Consider the following 16,214-nt stretch of genomic DNA (forward strand, 5'->3'; position numbering starts at 1 on the left):
AAGCCTCTATTACACTGAAAGAAGAAATATCTAAAAGATAAAAAAATATTTCTTCGCGGTGGACATCAATAATAACATATTTATTTAAATCGAAATTATTTTACTTAAATAGAATAAACAATTGCCTTCATGCAAAATCACAAATTTAAGAAAATATATTTTCTCATTTTATAGCAATTTTTGCTTGGGGTAAAAATATGTATATTGTGATATAAGTAAATATTGACATTAAAAGTTCTCTACGTGCAGTAAAACAGAGCATAATCCTAATGTACGTTAATACATATTCAAACGTTATATTCAGCATTATATTATTCCTCACAATATATATTAATATTCACGATATTAATATATTTAATGGCGCTACAAAATTCGTATCTTATTTTTAAAGGTATATAAATTCTTCCTTTGACAAAACCACGTTAGGAACAATTTCACTAAATATAAATAAATATATTTTACTACCCATCGAAAAATAAATAATTTTTATTTTTTAGTTATTTTTGCGCGCAAAGTGTAGCAAACGTGAAAAATCGCGAGATATATATAATATCGGCACAACGAAGAAGGCAAAACGCGCGGCTTCATTATAGAATGCATCATAAACATGCACTATTTATAATATGCTTTCAGATGCGACGAGTCAGATGATCATAGTGTTCCCGTGATGTGTAGAAAGATCTACGGCTGCAAGTCGTCTCTGTATAGTCATACGCGAAGTTGTGGCCGAGGTTTAAATGCTGCGTTTGTTTCAAGAAGTTCAAACACCAGTACCATCTTAAGAAACATCTAACGATTCACAAAACCGTTCTTGCGAATGACGCGAGAGATAAATCCTTTTTTTTCAAAATTTCCCTCTTTCTCAATTTCTTCTAGAGCTATGAGTGCACGATACGAAGTGAATCACAAATTTGAATTGGCCTAACGTGTCCGTGGAAATTTCCTAATAAAGCAATGAGACCGAAATCACGCCTTATTCATTGTTTTCAGATATTGGTTGGAGCGATCCAACTCGAAACTTTCACGATCGTTAAGTGCCCCGCAATATTGATACAAATCAATCGAGCATACGAGCAACTTTAGTTCGTCAATGAAGTCATTGATACTATTCAATGTACTCGTTCGCATCGGCGAGATCGTGGCGACAACAGACCGATGATGCGTTTCATATCTGCGAAGCTTCAAAGCGCCTCGTAGTTCTGTATGTTTTGGTCCCCGAGTTCACCCTTCTATTTGCAGTCTATTTGCCTTCTATTTGCTCTTTCAACGTTTGCAGTTGAATCCTAAAAAATCGTAAAAAATTCCACACGATTTTGCCCCTCTCGCTGACGCGGTTTCGAGTCTCGAAGCGAGCACTCGCTCAAGACTTCGCGATGGAGCGCAATTTATACGCATCACGTATCACTTATAATCTGTCTTTCAGGTGAAGCCGATCAGAGGACCGTAGTATTTCCATGCAAGGTGTGCGGCAAAGTCTACTTTCGAAAGTCGTCGATGTATACTCACCTGCGACTATGCGGACAAGAGCCCAAGTATACCTGTGTTCTCTGCGGCAAGAAGTTCAAGTACAAACACAGACTGCAATCACACCTTACGTCGAACGTGCATGTGCGACGGCCACGATGACGATAAATTGACGACTTGCAAAAGGTTTCCTGAGATTTCATTTATATTGTAAACTGTTATTCACAATGTTGACTGCCAATATCAATAAAGAGATAGTTTTATTTCTTCAATGAAAGTGGTCTTTTGCTGACTCCCATGATGCGCTCGTCGCGAAATTTTTATGAGCATAAGTTGACATAAATCATTCATCATCGAATAAGTGAGATCCGGTTGTTGCTTTTTCTCGCTTTCAAAACCGGTTCGATAAACATATATGGTTCTACAAGAAAAAAATATATATAATTCGGTACTCTACTTGCTCAGATAAAAACAGAAGTCATTATGTGCAAGTTTAATTTGAATATAACGGGAATATACTTTCCTAATACGGATTCTCCCTCCCCCTCCCCCTCCTCTCTCTCTCTCTCTCTCTCTCTCTCTCTCTCTCTCTCTCTCTCTCTCTCTCTCTTTTTCTCTTNTTCTCTCTTTTTCTGTTTCTTCCTTTCTGTAACGCTTTAGCGTATTCGAGCATAAGTTTTGCAGCTACCAATGTGTCGTCGGGTGGATCGAATATGACATACAGAGTTACAACAATATAAAAGTTGTCTAACGAAAAAAATCAATTTAAAAAACGAACATATGCAACTTTCTCGTCTCAAAGTACCCTCACCCTCACCCTCACGGAAGAAGTGAATCACACAATAGATGCGATTAAGATCGTGTAATGTTTCGTCGTCGTGCATCTCTCGCTAATTGTCCTTCGGGGTGAACGCGAAAAATTAGGGTAATTTGGTAGTGTAAAAGATAAACCGTACTCCGGTTCCCGGTATTAAATGTTACGTAAATCTTTCTTCTTTTTCAGTCTACTTGCGGAAGACGTGGGTCTGCTTCCAGTGTGGTAAGCGTTACCTGTGGCGCGGCTCCCTGAAGAATCACATACGGGTGGAGTGCGGCAAGGAGCCGGCTTTCAAGTGTCCTGTATGCGGCAGGAAGTTCAAGCACAAGCATCGCTGGCAATCGCACGCGAAGTGCATGCACAGCATTACTTTGTAACGCGAGGAAAATTACGCGAAGATTATAATTTCCTGCCAGATCATTACTTTTGCGTGTATATATATATAATTAGTAATTTAGAAAGCAAGAGGAAGAGGGACGAAGAGACGGAGAAAGAGGACGAGAGAGAAAGAGAGAGAGAGAGAGAGAGAGAAAGTTTTATACGAGAAAGTACCTTGTGCAATATTTTTAGCGAAATGAACGGGATACGCAGAGACGTATCGACAAATTTCGTTGAGTCTTCGTTTGTATTGTACTTAGGGACTAAATAAAAAAGGCAGCTTTAAGTAAATATATTTTCTAACGGCGAGGTCAGTGAATTTATAGTCACACTACACTTTACAGTAACAGTGTTAGTGAATTTTATAAGTTTAATTAATATTAAATTTAGTATTTAAGTTCTGTAATAGATCAGTATTCAAATTTATGAAATTATACTACAGAGAAACTTTCTTCTTGATTTTTTAAACTTGTACTAAAATAAGACACGCAACTTTTGTGTAGAAAGCATTGCATCAATTATCTGGTTTATTATAGTTGAGTATATCTCTTCTTTGTTATTTGTCATTTTCTTTCAGACAAAAATGTATATGCTTATTATAGGAATGGGATCAGGTATATTTTCAATAGTATTAACATTTTGCGGTCCGCGGCCTACGCGAAGACGTTTGACTAATGTGTTCGAACTTCTCGAACACATAATATGAAAGTAGCCGCGCTTATTTGGTTGATTTTCTTCTTATACAAATGTCGATATATAAAAAACTATTGAACCTAGCGTATTCACAAAGCTTTTATCGGGAAGTTAATTTTTTCTCTATTATTAAACATCATAAAAGTTAACTGTTTTGTGAGAGCTTTACTTTCTGAGACCATTAAAATCATAGTCTATTTTGAGCTGGAAAAAAGTCAAACATAGATATAATCGATTTTTTAAACGCATAAATTATATCAAGAGGATTAATAAAAGAATAGAAAACGTATTTTTCTTCTAGTTTACATGTGCTTGCAAACATTGTTTTTTTCACTTCGGATATAAATTAATATTCTCATCGTCTGATGATTCTGACGAGATTCGTCTTACTACACGTCGATGAAATATCGGTAATACATCATCTACGACTATATAATATGAAACAAAATAATATAAAATACGGCATAATACGAAACTAACCAGTAGATAAATAAACAAATACAATTAGAGAACACGTGTACGATTGATATATAATAAATCAATGACTGATTGTAAGAGGCGTATTTACCTTCTACATCTTGGATTTCTTTATCTGAAGAAAAATCTGTGTTAGATAACATTTTTTGCTTTTCCTCAGCTCACAATAGCGTTTACACTGCTAAGATCTGTCGATCGACTAGAATCGAAAGACTAGTTCCGAAAGAACAATCCTAACACTTGGAGCAATCATCACTTGTTTTGACATAGCTACGAATAGCTATTCATCTGTTTTGCATGTTGCCAATTGCTTAAAACCGTATGTGTTTCGATTTATCGATGAAACCAATGTTGTCAGATCGCGACGGCACAGTGCCGTCGACAGACTGCAACGTCGAAATACGTACGACGGCACCATGCCGTCGACGGACCGCAAAGTGTTAATACATTATCTTAGCAGCGCGCACACACACACACACACGCGCGCGCGCGCACCATTCTCTTTCTCGAATATTTTATGAGTATTTTTTGAACCATAACTTTCTATTTTGTAATCGAATCCGATGTAAGTATTTTAAAACATAGCAACTTTTATAATTAAAATATATCTTTTGCGATTATATATTGATATTGTTATATGTTTTTAAGTAAAGAGTGTAAGATACCACATTGGTTCATTCGTATCAATGTCAATGTTTGGTAGACACGCTTGATTACATATTTGATTATAGCAAATCTTTTTACAAGTATGTGAAACAAACAATTAAGTATTAAGTATTACTCGGTTTCAGTACAATAATACCTGATTTCTTAATCGACTTTAATAAGACTTCCGAATATGTGTCGAATTTGGTCCCAACCCTAAATATTACAGTGATCTAATTATCAATTGTTTTAATGTTTTAAATATTTAATATATACTTAACACATTGTATTTTTTTATGTGTATTTACGCAGAATTATGCAAGGTACTTTTCATTTCTCTGAGTGCGGGCAATTTTCTGTATTGTACAATTAACAATATCCAAAATAGTTAGGAGATTTAATAAACGAATGAAAGATGGAATGTACATATATCACGGGACAATGAAAGATCCAATCCCTTTGACGATATTTATTCCGAAAGCGTAAGAACATCGATGATCACCTTATTCACCACAATGATACGAGCGAAATTAGGTCCTCGAACACAACGAGAAACGATCTAGAAATTGAGGTAGTTATTGCTTTGATGCGCTTTCGATGTTGCGGACAAGAAACGCGGATCAAATTGATTAGTTTAATAATCACCGACGCTCTCTTTTCAGTATCTATCAAGTCCTGGTCGTGCTATCGATGTGGCAAGCGGTACATGTGGCGGGACTCCCTGAAGAAACATCTGCGAGTTGAATGCGGAAAGGATCCGACTTTCGAATGCCCGATCTGCGGCAGGAAGTTCAAGCATAAACATCGGTGGCAGTCGCACGCCAGATTGATACACTACATCAACATATGACCGGCGAACCGATCGAAGAATCGCGAGGTTATCGACATGCGCGAATCTTCTCGTTAATCCTACTGTGTTATTCTTTTAGGACGGAGTAGAAATTTTTTTGTAAATTATATATCATCGCAAAGTACTTTCATCACGAATCTATCAACGATACAATCGTTGTTGATGACGTTTATATATTTGCTTTTTGATTATCTTTACGTACGATTACACGAAAATGAACGCTTAAGCGTTATTGAAAATTTGTAAATAAAATAATTACGTTCAAATATACCTCGCAAAAATTCTCTCGTCCATATGACTCATTATTAATGTCTGTGACGTCGAGATGGGACATTTGTTCGTCAATTAATCACAACAGAGAATGTTTGTCTAATATATAATACCGATATATAACGTTTAAACATGAGATTCTAATGTAAAACGCGTAGAACGCGTCTTGAGACTATAAAATCACGAATATCGTTACGTTTCGATATTCTACTTGTAAAATAAAATTGATTGTGCTTCAATCACAAATTTATAATTAATGACGTATTCATTAACGACACGACCACCGCATCGAAATCTTGATTCTCTTGTATCGATCGCGCCTGCGACGATTTTCCTTTGAAGACGTTACTAATCAAAAACCACTATCACTTTCAGGGAACGAGAAAATGAACCTCAAGTTTAATGCGATCCTGATGTCTTGTCCGGACTGTGGGAGAAGTTATGAAAAAACAATGTTGAGATAAATGTGATAACAATTTTTTGATAGATAATTACGTTTTTTTCCTAAACGCAACGAAGGTGTACTTAACTCATAAACAACATTTAGTGTTGTAAAAAAAATATATATTTATATTAATCAAAAATGAACACTGTTTGTCATTTAACGAATAGACTATTCTTTCGACCTTCCGATCGATTTCTGATCGTTTTCTCATCAATTGAATGTGCGAAATTTTGATTTAGACGACAATAAAGAACTTATTGCCTCGTTAACATTAACTGTGATTAAATTATCCTATTTTATTTATATTATTGATGAAACTATAACTTATGCAGAGAAGAAGGAATTGTTAACCAGAATCAATTAATAATAGTTGTCTATTGATGCCACCGAATCTGCCAATTTGAAAATATATAATCATGGAAAATCAGGCAAATGGTACTTTTAAAGCAGGGAGATACATAGAGATACATGTTCTTACACGATCATTTATTAACGTTAATAAGGATGAATTTTAATTTTAATAGGCATTCGTAAAAGGCCTTGTTTCTAATAATGTTCGAAGTAAATAAACATCGTATAATGAAGACAAAATTACAATAGAATTTGGTTTTAAAAGGCTCATTTCTCTTCTTTATTTCTTGTCTAATGTCCGAATAGTATTTGATCTTTCGCCAGAAACGAGACAGGAATTTCGCTACCATGGCTTCTAATTTAATCTTCCATTCTTCTCTTTTTTGTTTTTCAGTTCCGCGACTAGTCATAAAGAGGATAGAGACGTTGAAATACGCGAAGAAGCCAGTGATATTCAAGTGCACGAGATGCGGCAAATGTTATCAATTGGAAACATCCCTACGAAGACATCAGAGACTGGAGTGCGGTGTTGAGCCCAAGCACGAGTGTCAAATATGCGGCAAGAAGTTTACGTATAGATTTATATTAACTCCTCATCTGGAATCTTGCAGGAAAAAAAGAGCACATCTTTACAAGATGATTTAGATGAACCGAGATTCGTGGCAACAAAGACCGCGTCGTGATCCACGATGAGTGGGTCTCTTTTTTTTATTTTTGCGAATTGTTCTATTTGTACACAATATTTTCACAATATTTTCACTATTTGTACACAATATTGTACACAATATTTTCTGATGACGATATGTTTGAGCGTTGTATTTTCAGAGTGACAATTTATTTTTAAGAAAAGCGTAATAGTTTGTTTGGAAAATATTAATTGACTAATTAATATTGTATATATATATTTCTTTAAATAATCCGTTTTTTGTTTGCTTTTAAGAAAATTTCTGGTAGGAATCAAAGAGTTAATGGTTTGTTAAACTTATTTGATAAGGTTAATACAAAAAAATTAACAAATGTCAGTAAAACTCTGATGATATAAATCAAAAACAAATTAACGGGGATTAAAGTCAGGCAAGATAAAAGTCTCTAACGCTAGTGTTTCAACAGTTATTAATATATAAAAATTACATAAAAAATGACAAGAAAATTATTTAACTATACGTTTTGTTCATGAATCTCTTTAAAAAGTCGTTAATAAAATATTGTCTTAATAAACCCACGATCATATAAAATGTTTATAACTCATTTGTACGATTCTTTCATGCTGAGAAATAAGTGATATAAAAACGTTATTGTTAAAAAATGTGATAGACTATCAAAGAAATGGTCAGCGACCCATTTCCGTCCCCATGTTGTACAGAATTAATAGTAGAATCTATACATGTACAATTGAATGTGCACTCTTTATTATGAGTTATCCAAAAATCCATTTGTTGCGATATCATAATAAAAGTCATCATGCACTACAATAATTACGTTTAATTGATTATTCCTACTCTTGACATCTATATTTATATACCTATCAAATAATAAAATACCCGAGAACTGTAATAACGGATTATGATATTTACTTTGTATAAAAGTTCGCGTAATAGCATGTCTTGTTCTTTCTTTTTTATTTTTTTTTATTTTCTTATTTCGTTTCCTCACACACCTGATCTTCTTTCATAAGTTACTATTTTTTCTGCATCATGGCATCTTCATCGGCAGCGCATTTCTTTTTAGCTTGCAAAGATTAAATTTCAGTCACGCTCGGGCGTAACTTTCAATCAGATCCTATTTGATTATCCGATCGAAGCGGAAATTCTAACTGCACGAACCTAAGCACTGCAATGCTTGCCAGACACCGTCAGTAATCAACGACGTGGTAAAAGGTTTCCCAGACGCATTAATTTTATGAAAATTCTCATAATCAATTAATTAATCAATTGCTGATATAATGATCCCTAATTTTTAATTTTTAGCATCGTATCCATGTAATAGATTTTTCTTATCTTGTTCTGTTTTTTCATTGATGTCGATGTCTTGAGTCATTTTTAGCATTCAAATGTATCTTTGAATCCACACAATATTCTACTTATCTAAATTATACATGTATTCTTACATTGCAATATTTTATTAATTAATTAAAAATTAATAAAAATGTAATTAAAAGTGATACGATATATTGACGATATTAATATCTCTTTTGCTAATTTGCTAATTTGTTTGCAACGACAAGATTGATTGTACTATTGAACGGTAAAGTTACAGTAAAGAATAGTAAACATACATTACCACATTTTTCTCACGATTGACTTATTTTTCGCGGATTGTGAATTTTATTCCGACTATTCAGTCTTGCGCTTTTTTAGAAACTTCAATTGAATCTCAGAAAAAGTTGACAACTGAGACCATGCGCATCTAATCAAACCCCTTACTCCTTTGTATTTTTAACAGACCTCCTTGTACGTTACACGGGAAATCTGTTAAAGACAAAAAATTGAAGTTTCAGTCGACCGTACCAACTGCACGCGTATTTTTAATTGATGTCGTTCGAATCAGTTCATTCCCGGTACGGAGAGCATTCGTTCGGCGACGGATCTAAGCGCGCATCTAACCACTCTGTTCTCTCGTTCCAGGTCTGTTGGCGTCGATGTTGCTGTCGCAGCAGAACAATAGCGAATTGTCGTGGGGCCAAAATTATGGTGGCTACAAGCCTAGGAATACTCGGCGAAAGAACCTGAGCGACGCCAAGTATGCATGCAACAGGTGCGGCAAAACGTACAAGGCCACGACGTCCTTGAGTCGGCACAAGCGGCTCGAATGCGGCGTTGTGCCTTGCGAAGTATGTCCCCTCTGTGGCCGCAGATTCAAGCACAGGTTCGTCTTAAATGCCCACGTAGTCGGTTGCGAGAGGAGAATGAGTCAAGCGGTTCAGAAGAAGGACTACGATTAAGGACGACGATCAGCCGCAGTTTTTGTATTGAGGACGAATAATGGCAACACGATTGCTGAACCAAGTCGAAAGCTGTTCCGGAGAAACGAGATGAATTGAGACATTGTTAATCGAAGCAATGTTTTCGAGCAATTGGCATTTGGATCCAACGTGTTTAAACCGGGGAAACAGAGGATGAAACGAAGGGCTCTCTAAATTTTCGCGAACTTCGATATTTGCGCTTTTGCATAGAAGAAATGTTCGTATTATGCCATTGTGGCATTTGTATTAATTTTGTATAACATAAGAACACTCATCTCATGCTCTCCATTAATGTGGATGATGAATATGTAAGAGTATATGTGTAGGAATTTATAACGGACAGATTGTTTTTCGAGACAAGCCTGTGTCGTGTTGATTCCTTTGCGAACAACGTGTCTTTTTAAGTGGATACGTTGCAATTAATATATATTATCTTTCTTTTGTTTATACAAATTGAGCTACAAAAAATATCCACGAGTAGTCAATGTTTATAGGCCAAACGAGATGTTATTTTAACAGACAATATCGTAAACGGTTTCTATTCCGTGCACCGATGGATACAAATTTTGTTTAGTAATAAACTATTTTTATTATGTACTAAATTTTTGTAATAGTTCGATACATTAACACCTCTAATATATATATATATATATATATATNGTATCATATTTAATGAGAATATATAAAATTGTCGAGACTGTCACGCGCTTTATTGTTTTGTCCTTATCTCTCAAGCTGACATTCGCAATTCGCGAATACACCGTTCTCGTATATTAATTTGAATTGAAAAGCAAATTAATATTAATGTTTATTATTAACAAGAGCGTTAAGAGCTGCGAGCGAAAGGATCGTAAATATCATTTCAAATTGTGTGAATGTTGACCCTGCATTCGTTAAATTGCACTATCATTGTACACCTGCTTTTTTCGTGTTGTTTTTCTCAGTCGACTAATATTTATATGATATAAAAATAATGGTTGCTAATATATCCTACAGAGTTGATATGCGAGGTGTCTTAATCAGGCATTTTTTCTAGACAATGCATGGTAAATCAAAATATAAAATGCAGATGTTTTAAAATCAAAATATCACAATTTTTTGTCTTAGTCATACATCGATCAACATGAAGGAACGACAATTTAAGAATTCGCAAATAAATAAAACTTGTTTTTCATTAAATTTAGAGTTCATAATTGGAGATAAATTATATCTTAAAGTTGTCGAAATATTTTGGTATATCTTGTGTAAACAGCTCAAAAGGGAACACGTTTTCTATGTTGTTTTTTTATATGATATGTGTATATTCGATAGAAAGCATATTTTTCACGATCTTTCTTCAATTTTACACTCGTTTTTTTTATTACTACAATTTAAATGAATAAGATAATATTCGAAATCTTTATTTTTAAAACAGAATTTATTATTTGATGACTATTAACCCTTTCGCGGCGAACAGCGCCTTTAGGCGCTCAGCTATAGATGCTCATTCTCAGTGAACAGCGCCGTTCGGCGCTCAGGCAAATTTACCCGCGGTGAACGAACAGCGCCAGATGGCGCCCATCCGGAGCCGCTCTCTTCGTACGAAGGCGCTGTTCGTTTGTTATCAACAACTGCCATTAATGTCCATTAAGTTGTTTTTGACGTGCTAGCAGCATACGCTTCTTGTGCAAAGGTTTTTTTTACATAGTCAAATATTATATACACACTGCGTTCGGAACGACTCGCGTATTTGGTCCGCGCGGTCGATCTGGCATCGGCTGTTTAGAGCGCAACTCTTTCCAGAGCACTCCGCCGCGAAAGGGTTAATTATTAATATTAAACTACTTCAATATTACTATATAACGGCTTAAAGAATATGTTCCTGGACAATTTTGAAAATCGTAAAAATTTGTTAAAAATATGTAAGCCATATTATTATTATTTATCGATTGTTGTTTTTTCTTAAATATTATATATGTAATCTATTATAATTAATTTCCATTTGTTAAGCTACTTGTTAGTAAGATGTTAAAAATTTGACGATTCAATTGGCATTTTTGGATTATATGTTGCATGCATCAACTCAATATTTTTTACATTCATAATTATGTACGGATCGCTGTGATACGAAATCCTAAGCTTCTCTGTTAAAGTAAATCTCGGTAGACTAATAATTACTTATTAGAAAATCCTTTCAACAAAAATTTATATTTAAATTCAATCTGAATTAAATTATTTACTATCGTGCTTTTTACGTTCGTCCGAGACTATATCTGCAGTCATTTTGTGAAGCGAATGCAAACCGCCGATTCACAGCTCTTTTCGCTTACATTTGTTTTATGTCAGCAGGACTCGTTATGAGTAACGTATGGGGTATGTCACGCGACTTGAAAGACACCTCAACTGATGATGACTCTCTAAAAGCGAAAAGCTTCGACGACACTACATTTCGTGTGATTTTGGTAAACGCGGACGACGACCTGAGCAAACGACAACTGTTTACGTGCGATTTATGTGGCAAGAGTTACACGTGGATGTGCAGTTTACGTCGCCATCAGCTCCAATGCGGTAATAAGGAAGCAAGGAACAAGTGCATGTTCTGCTCGAAGAAATTCTACAGACGGGACAGATATAAGGAGCACTTGCTCGCGCATCATTCGAATTCGTCTTTTGAGTGTGAAACTTGGATTACAAAAATATTCAATGAAAGGAAGTGAAATTGAAGCGACCGGAAACGCTTAACGCTTCGTGGACGCGTGAGAACAAATGCAGAACATGAATGTACACTTTCTTAGTCATATGCTAATTGTTATATGCATGTAAGTAATTGTAATATACAGAGAGAGAGAGAGAGAGAGAGAGAGAGAGAGAGAGAGAGAGAGAAAGAGAGAGAGATCTTCTCGTTATATTTTATTTCATATATTCTCGTATATTGTGTACATGATATAATATATATATGTCACATATTATATTTGTCATCATGTATTTTTTCTCTATGTGCGTTCTTGAAGAGTCGATTTCTGTTCATACTTTGTATGTTTGATTTTAGATGCTTGCGAATTTAATTAAGGTAGCAATGGAACAACTGAGACTATTGATAAGAAATGTGATCTTTTTTCGTATTTGAGTAAACGCGTACATTAAGCGTTGAGAGAACGTAAGGATTGTTAATATCTTACTCTATCCGAAAACTGCCGAGTCGGTAATTTATTGTCGGAAAAATCATCATTGCATAACTATTGATTGTTATTTATTAAAACATCTGAAAAATAAAAAAAAAGTGACTGATACATTATATATTTTTTTTATTTTAGTCTTATTGTTATATTCAATTAAAATTCTGCCAATGATAATAGTGCTGTGAAAAATGAGCGAACTTGACATAATTTAACAATTAGTTTATCGAAATTAAATATCATATAATACGCAATATGTTGCGATATCAGTTTTTTTAATTACTTTAAAATACACATTTTGACCCTATCTTTTCTTTTCATAAAATGCTGTGAATATAATTAATGTACTATATATGAATGTACATTTTGTAATCTTAAAGCATATTTGTGTCAACCGATATATTGAATAATCAACGCGTGAGTCATCAATTATAGTATCTGATAAAAATAATTTATTCATATGATATACGTATGATTATATTAGTTTGTAATGTAAAATATTTGCGTGTAAAAAGTTTTATACATGCATATATCTGTGTGTGCATAATTGCATTACTATTTCTTGACTAATTGTTTTTGAGATTATTATTTTAAGAATTGATGTTTTCATCGAAACGCATTTAATTTATTGACATGTATAAATTGTGTCGTATTTTGTTTTGTGCAATACTTTCGATTAGTATTTTAGTTAGTATTCTTAGATTTGCTTGTCTGAACGGTATTAATATGATGAAAATGTTTGAATTTAAAGGTCTATCTTTTCTTATCTCAAAAGAGGATTGTGTTTCTTACGTGCCTTTATTTGGAAGCATAGTCGAAAGTTGTTGATAGATACTCAAATAATGTATGAAATTTGTGATCCAAAGTTTTTTCATTCTATCGATTTTATACCAGCGAAACCAAAAATTGTATTTTCCCGAAAACTAATGTACGATTTTAATAAAAGAAAAGAATTATCATGCTTTTTTTCAATAAATATTTAAGTAAATCTTCTTCGTATAATTATACGAACGCGCATATATTACGTTACTCACACAATGCAATATGTTCCTCTATCTTCCAGTTTAATATTCAGAAATAAAAATCCACCTTGGAAATTCTTCTGTCCAAATTTTATAACTAATATGAATAATTTTAAACAGAGTCCTCTAATTTTTCGTTCAATTTTAAGGCGATTATCGGTTAAATTGTAATTAAAAAATTAATAATCTATTGCGGAAGTACGAATTAGTATTCAAATTCTGCGAATTGAAAAGAGACATCGACACATCGACACAGTCTTGCTAAATCACAAGATCATAATACAATAACTAACACTCAACGAATAATTATAATATAATAATAATTATAATACCCGATGGTCAGTATTCGCATAGTTGCTTCGACGTCAATCGCCATTAGTTTCCCCAAATAATGGAATCTTTTCGTGTTTCAGCTGGTGCTCTCATGGACGAACTTAACATGTTGGATCCGAACATCAGTGACTTAGACACAATCAGTGCACCTCTACATCGTGGCCAGACAACGCCAGCGCACGAACAACGTTTCATGTGCGGGGAGTGCGGCAAAGGATATAAATGGATGGATAATTTGCGAAGACATCAGAGACTGGAGTGCGGCAAGCTGCCCAAGTTCCACTGCAAAATCTGCATGAAAATGTTTTACCGTCGATACGAACTGACAAATCACATGAACATGAAACATCATATGTAGTTAACTTTTTCGTGATAGGTGTTTTGCGCTCTAAAGAATACTATTGTTTTTTATCCTTACATTACTGTTATATTTACGATGGAAGACTGAATTACATAGAAATCACCGATCAACATTTCATGGTGTTTCCATCGGCGCTGTGAATCCAACTAATAATATATATTGACATAATAATATAAATAATTAATTAGAAATTAATGTAAATAATTATATTACTTTTATATTAATTGATAGCTATTTTAAAATAATATATACATATTTTTTTTTAATAATATACATATACAGAGTGGTCCACTTAAAGTGTTACAAGTTGATATTACTGAAAGTACGCATCATAGCAAAAAATGCTTAAGACAAAAATGATATATGATAGTTTGAAGAGGGTCAAATAACAGTGAAGTTAAAAAATCAAATTTTCAAGATCATATGAATTATTAATTTCTTAAATGGAATATGCTATTTTTGATAGTAGATTCTTACAGCTGACATCGAAATGTTTCTAAAATGGTATAATTAAACTTTTTTCCGTTAAGAACCTCCTGAGTCTTTAAATTTATGGTAGCGTTGACATTATCCAAAGTATATCAGATGATAATAAAGATTGCAAGGCTTAACTTATATCCTCCATTTGTCTTTCTATATGTTGTATCTGTATGTAAATGTAAGCGCACATATGCTTGGCGGATTAGCGTGAGTCCTTGCCTCTTATGTTCGTGTACATATTCATCAGAATTCTTCGCATCAATTAAATAATGCAATCAATTTCTTCTCTTCTTCTTCCCCTTTGTGCCGCTAAGCGTCGGGGTATTTCATTTATCTCTGAATAGATGCTTTTTGCTCCACGTGGGTTATTAGTCCTACGGAAGCTAGCATGGTGCGTACACAGATCCTATACATACATATGGGACCCACAGTTTAACGCCGGTTCCGAACAGCAAGGTTGGAGAGAAGTTTTTTCTTGGCAAGAGATTACTCTTTGGTGGTTTGCTGGGCCACCGAAGAGGAGCTACGAGCGTGTGAAAATTTTCTGGTTTATGCCGGGGGGGAGCGAACCCGGGACCTCTAGCATGGTAGACTAGTGCGCTATCTACCATACCACGCTCGCGCTCGTGCAATCAATTTAATAATATTAAATAAATATTCAAAATATTTACTTTCTTGTTGTAAACATAGTTGTAATCTCCGCCGAAACGTTTGATAAATTTTTATCAATTGTTTTATCGTAATTTTAGAGCAAGTTTGTTGAATTCTGTATTTCATATCTTCCATTGTCTGTTGGAGCAGTTGTCATAATTCGACTTTTAATGGTATCCCATAGAAAATAATCAAATAGCGTTAAATATGGAGAACGAGGAGGCCAGTGTATTGTATCTCTTCGTTTTATCCACTTTTGAAAAAAAATCCTTCGTATTTTCAGATACATACAGAAAGTCAAATGAATATGAGTTAAGCCTCACAATCTTTATTATCACCTAATACACTTTGAATAATGTCAATGCTATCGTAAATTTAAATTTATAAGCCAGGAAGTTCTTAACGGAAGGGAGTTTAATTATATCATTTTGGAAACGTCTCGATATGAGCTGTAAGAATCTGCTATCAAAACTAGAGCATTGCATTTAAGAAATTAATAATGACTTTTATATAATTTAGAAAATTAAATTAACTTTATTATTATTTGACCCCTTTCAAACCATTTTTGTCTTAAGTATTTTTGGTTATGACACGTACTTTCAGAGATAATAGCTTATAACACTTTAAATGGATTACCCCGTATATAGTATGCATATAAGGTGTTTCAAAAAATATGGACTGGCTATATGTAACCGTGTAAGATACATTAATGTAAATAAAACATTCATATAGTAATAATATCCACATAAACGTAATGCCTAAAACGCTCAGTTGACAAGTTAAAGTCGTAAAGATTGCGAGAAAAATTTTTGTTTTAAGAAGAGTTTATTTTTTATTATAAGATCAAATAAAGTTAACAC

General features: G+C 34.0%; 4 protein-coding genes across 5 annotated transcripts in view; all 4 read left to right on the forward strand.

Annotated features, from left to right (window-relative positions):
* The window catches only part of LOC106748550 (zinc finger protein 772-like), a 10,148-nt gene extending 3,781 nt beyond the window's left edge, over positions 1 to 6,367 (forward strand). Inside the window, exons 2-4 of the mRNA XM_014627209.1 lie at positions 634 to 702; positions 1,329 to 1,650; positions 2,468 to 6,367. Coding sequence (XP_014482695.1) covers positions 634 to 702; positions 1,329 to 1,626 — 367 coding nt within the window. The 3' untranslated portion in view covers positions 1,627 to 1,650; positions 2,468 to 6,367. The remainder of the gene's footprint in view (positions 1 to 633; positions 703 to 1,328; positions 1,651 to 2,467) is intronic.
* A 280-nt stretch (positions 6,368 to 6,647) lies between these two features.
* Positions 6,648 to 7,787, forward strand: LOC106748551 (zinc finger protein 878-like). The gene has a single exon (XM_014627210.1). The coding sequence runs from the start codon at positions 6,739 to 6,741 to the stop codon at positions 7,033 to 7,035; it is 297 nt and encodes a 98-aa protein (XP_014482696.1). The 5' UTR covers positions 6,648 to 6,738; the 3' UTR covers positions 7,036 to 7,787.
* A 1,410-nt stretch (positions 7,788 to 9,197) lies between these two features.
* LOC106748555 (transcription factor Ovo-like 2) lies at positions 9,198 to 12,208 on the forward strand. The gene is made up of 2 exons (XM_014627213.1): positions 9,198 to 9,255; positions 11,681 to 12,208. Exon 2 carries the CDS (start codon positions 11,689 to 11,691, stop codon positions 12,046 to 12,048), a length of 360 nt encoding a protein of 119 aa, XP_014482699.1. The 5' UTR covers positions 9,198 to 9,255; positions 11,681 to 11,688; the 3' UTR covers positions 12,049 to 12,208.
* Positions 12,209 to 13,699: 1,491 nt separating this feature from the next.
* The window catches only part of LOC106748558 (zinc finger protein 497-like), a 3,994-nt gene continuing 1,479 nt past the window's right edge, over positions 13,700 to 16,214 (forward strand). The window contains exon 1 of one of the 2 annotated variants that reach the window (XM_014627218.1): positions 13,700 to 14,120. In XM_014627218.1, coding sequence (XP_014482704.1) covers positions 13,921 to 14,120 — 200 coding nt within the window. In that variant the 5' untranslated portion in view covers positions 13,700 to 13,920. Of the gene's footprint in view, positions 14,410 to 16,214 lie in introns of those variants that run through there. The other variant, XM_014627217.1, reaches the window with a different exon arrangement.

This window comes from Dinoponera quadriceps, unplaced genomic scaffold (assembly GCF_001313825.1).
Source record: "Dinoponera quadriceps isolate SergipeBrazil2010 unplaced genomic scaffold, ASM131382v1 scaffold2171, whole genome shotgun sequence".
Classification (NCBI taxonomy): Eukaryota; Metazoa; Arthropoda; class Insecta; order Hymenoptera; family Formicidae; genus Dinoponera; species Dinoponera quadriceps.

Coding starts and splice junctions, on each gene's coding strand:
- LOC106748555 (XM_014627213.1), top strand. CDS start 11,689: ATGAGTAACGTATGGGGTATGTCACGCGACTTGAAAGACACCTCAACT.
- LOC106748551 (XM_014627210.1), top strand. CDS start 6,739: ATGGCTTCTAATTTAATCTTCCATTCTTCTCTTTTTTGTTTTTCAGTT.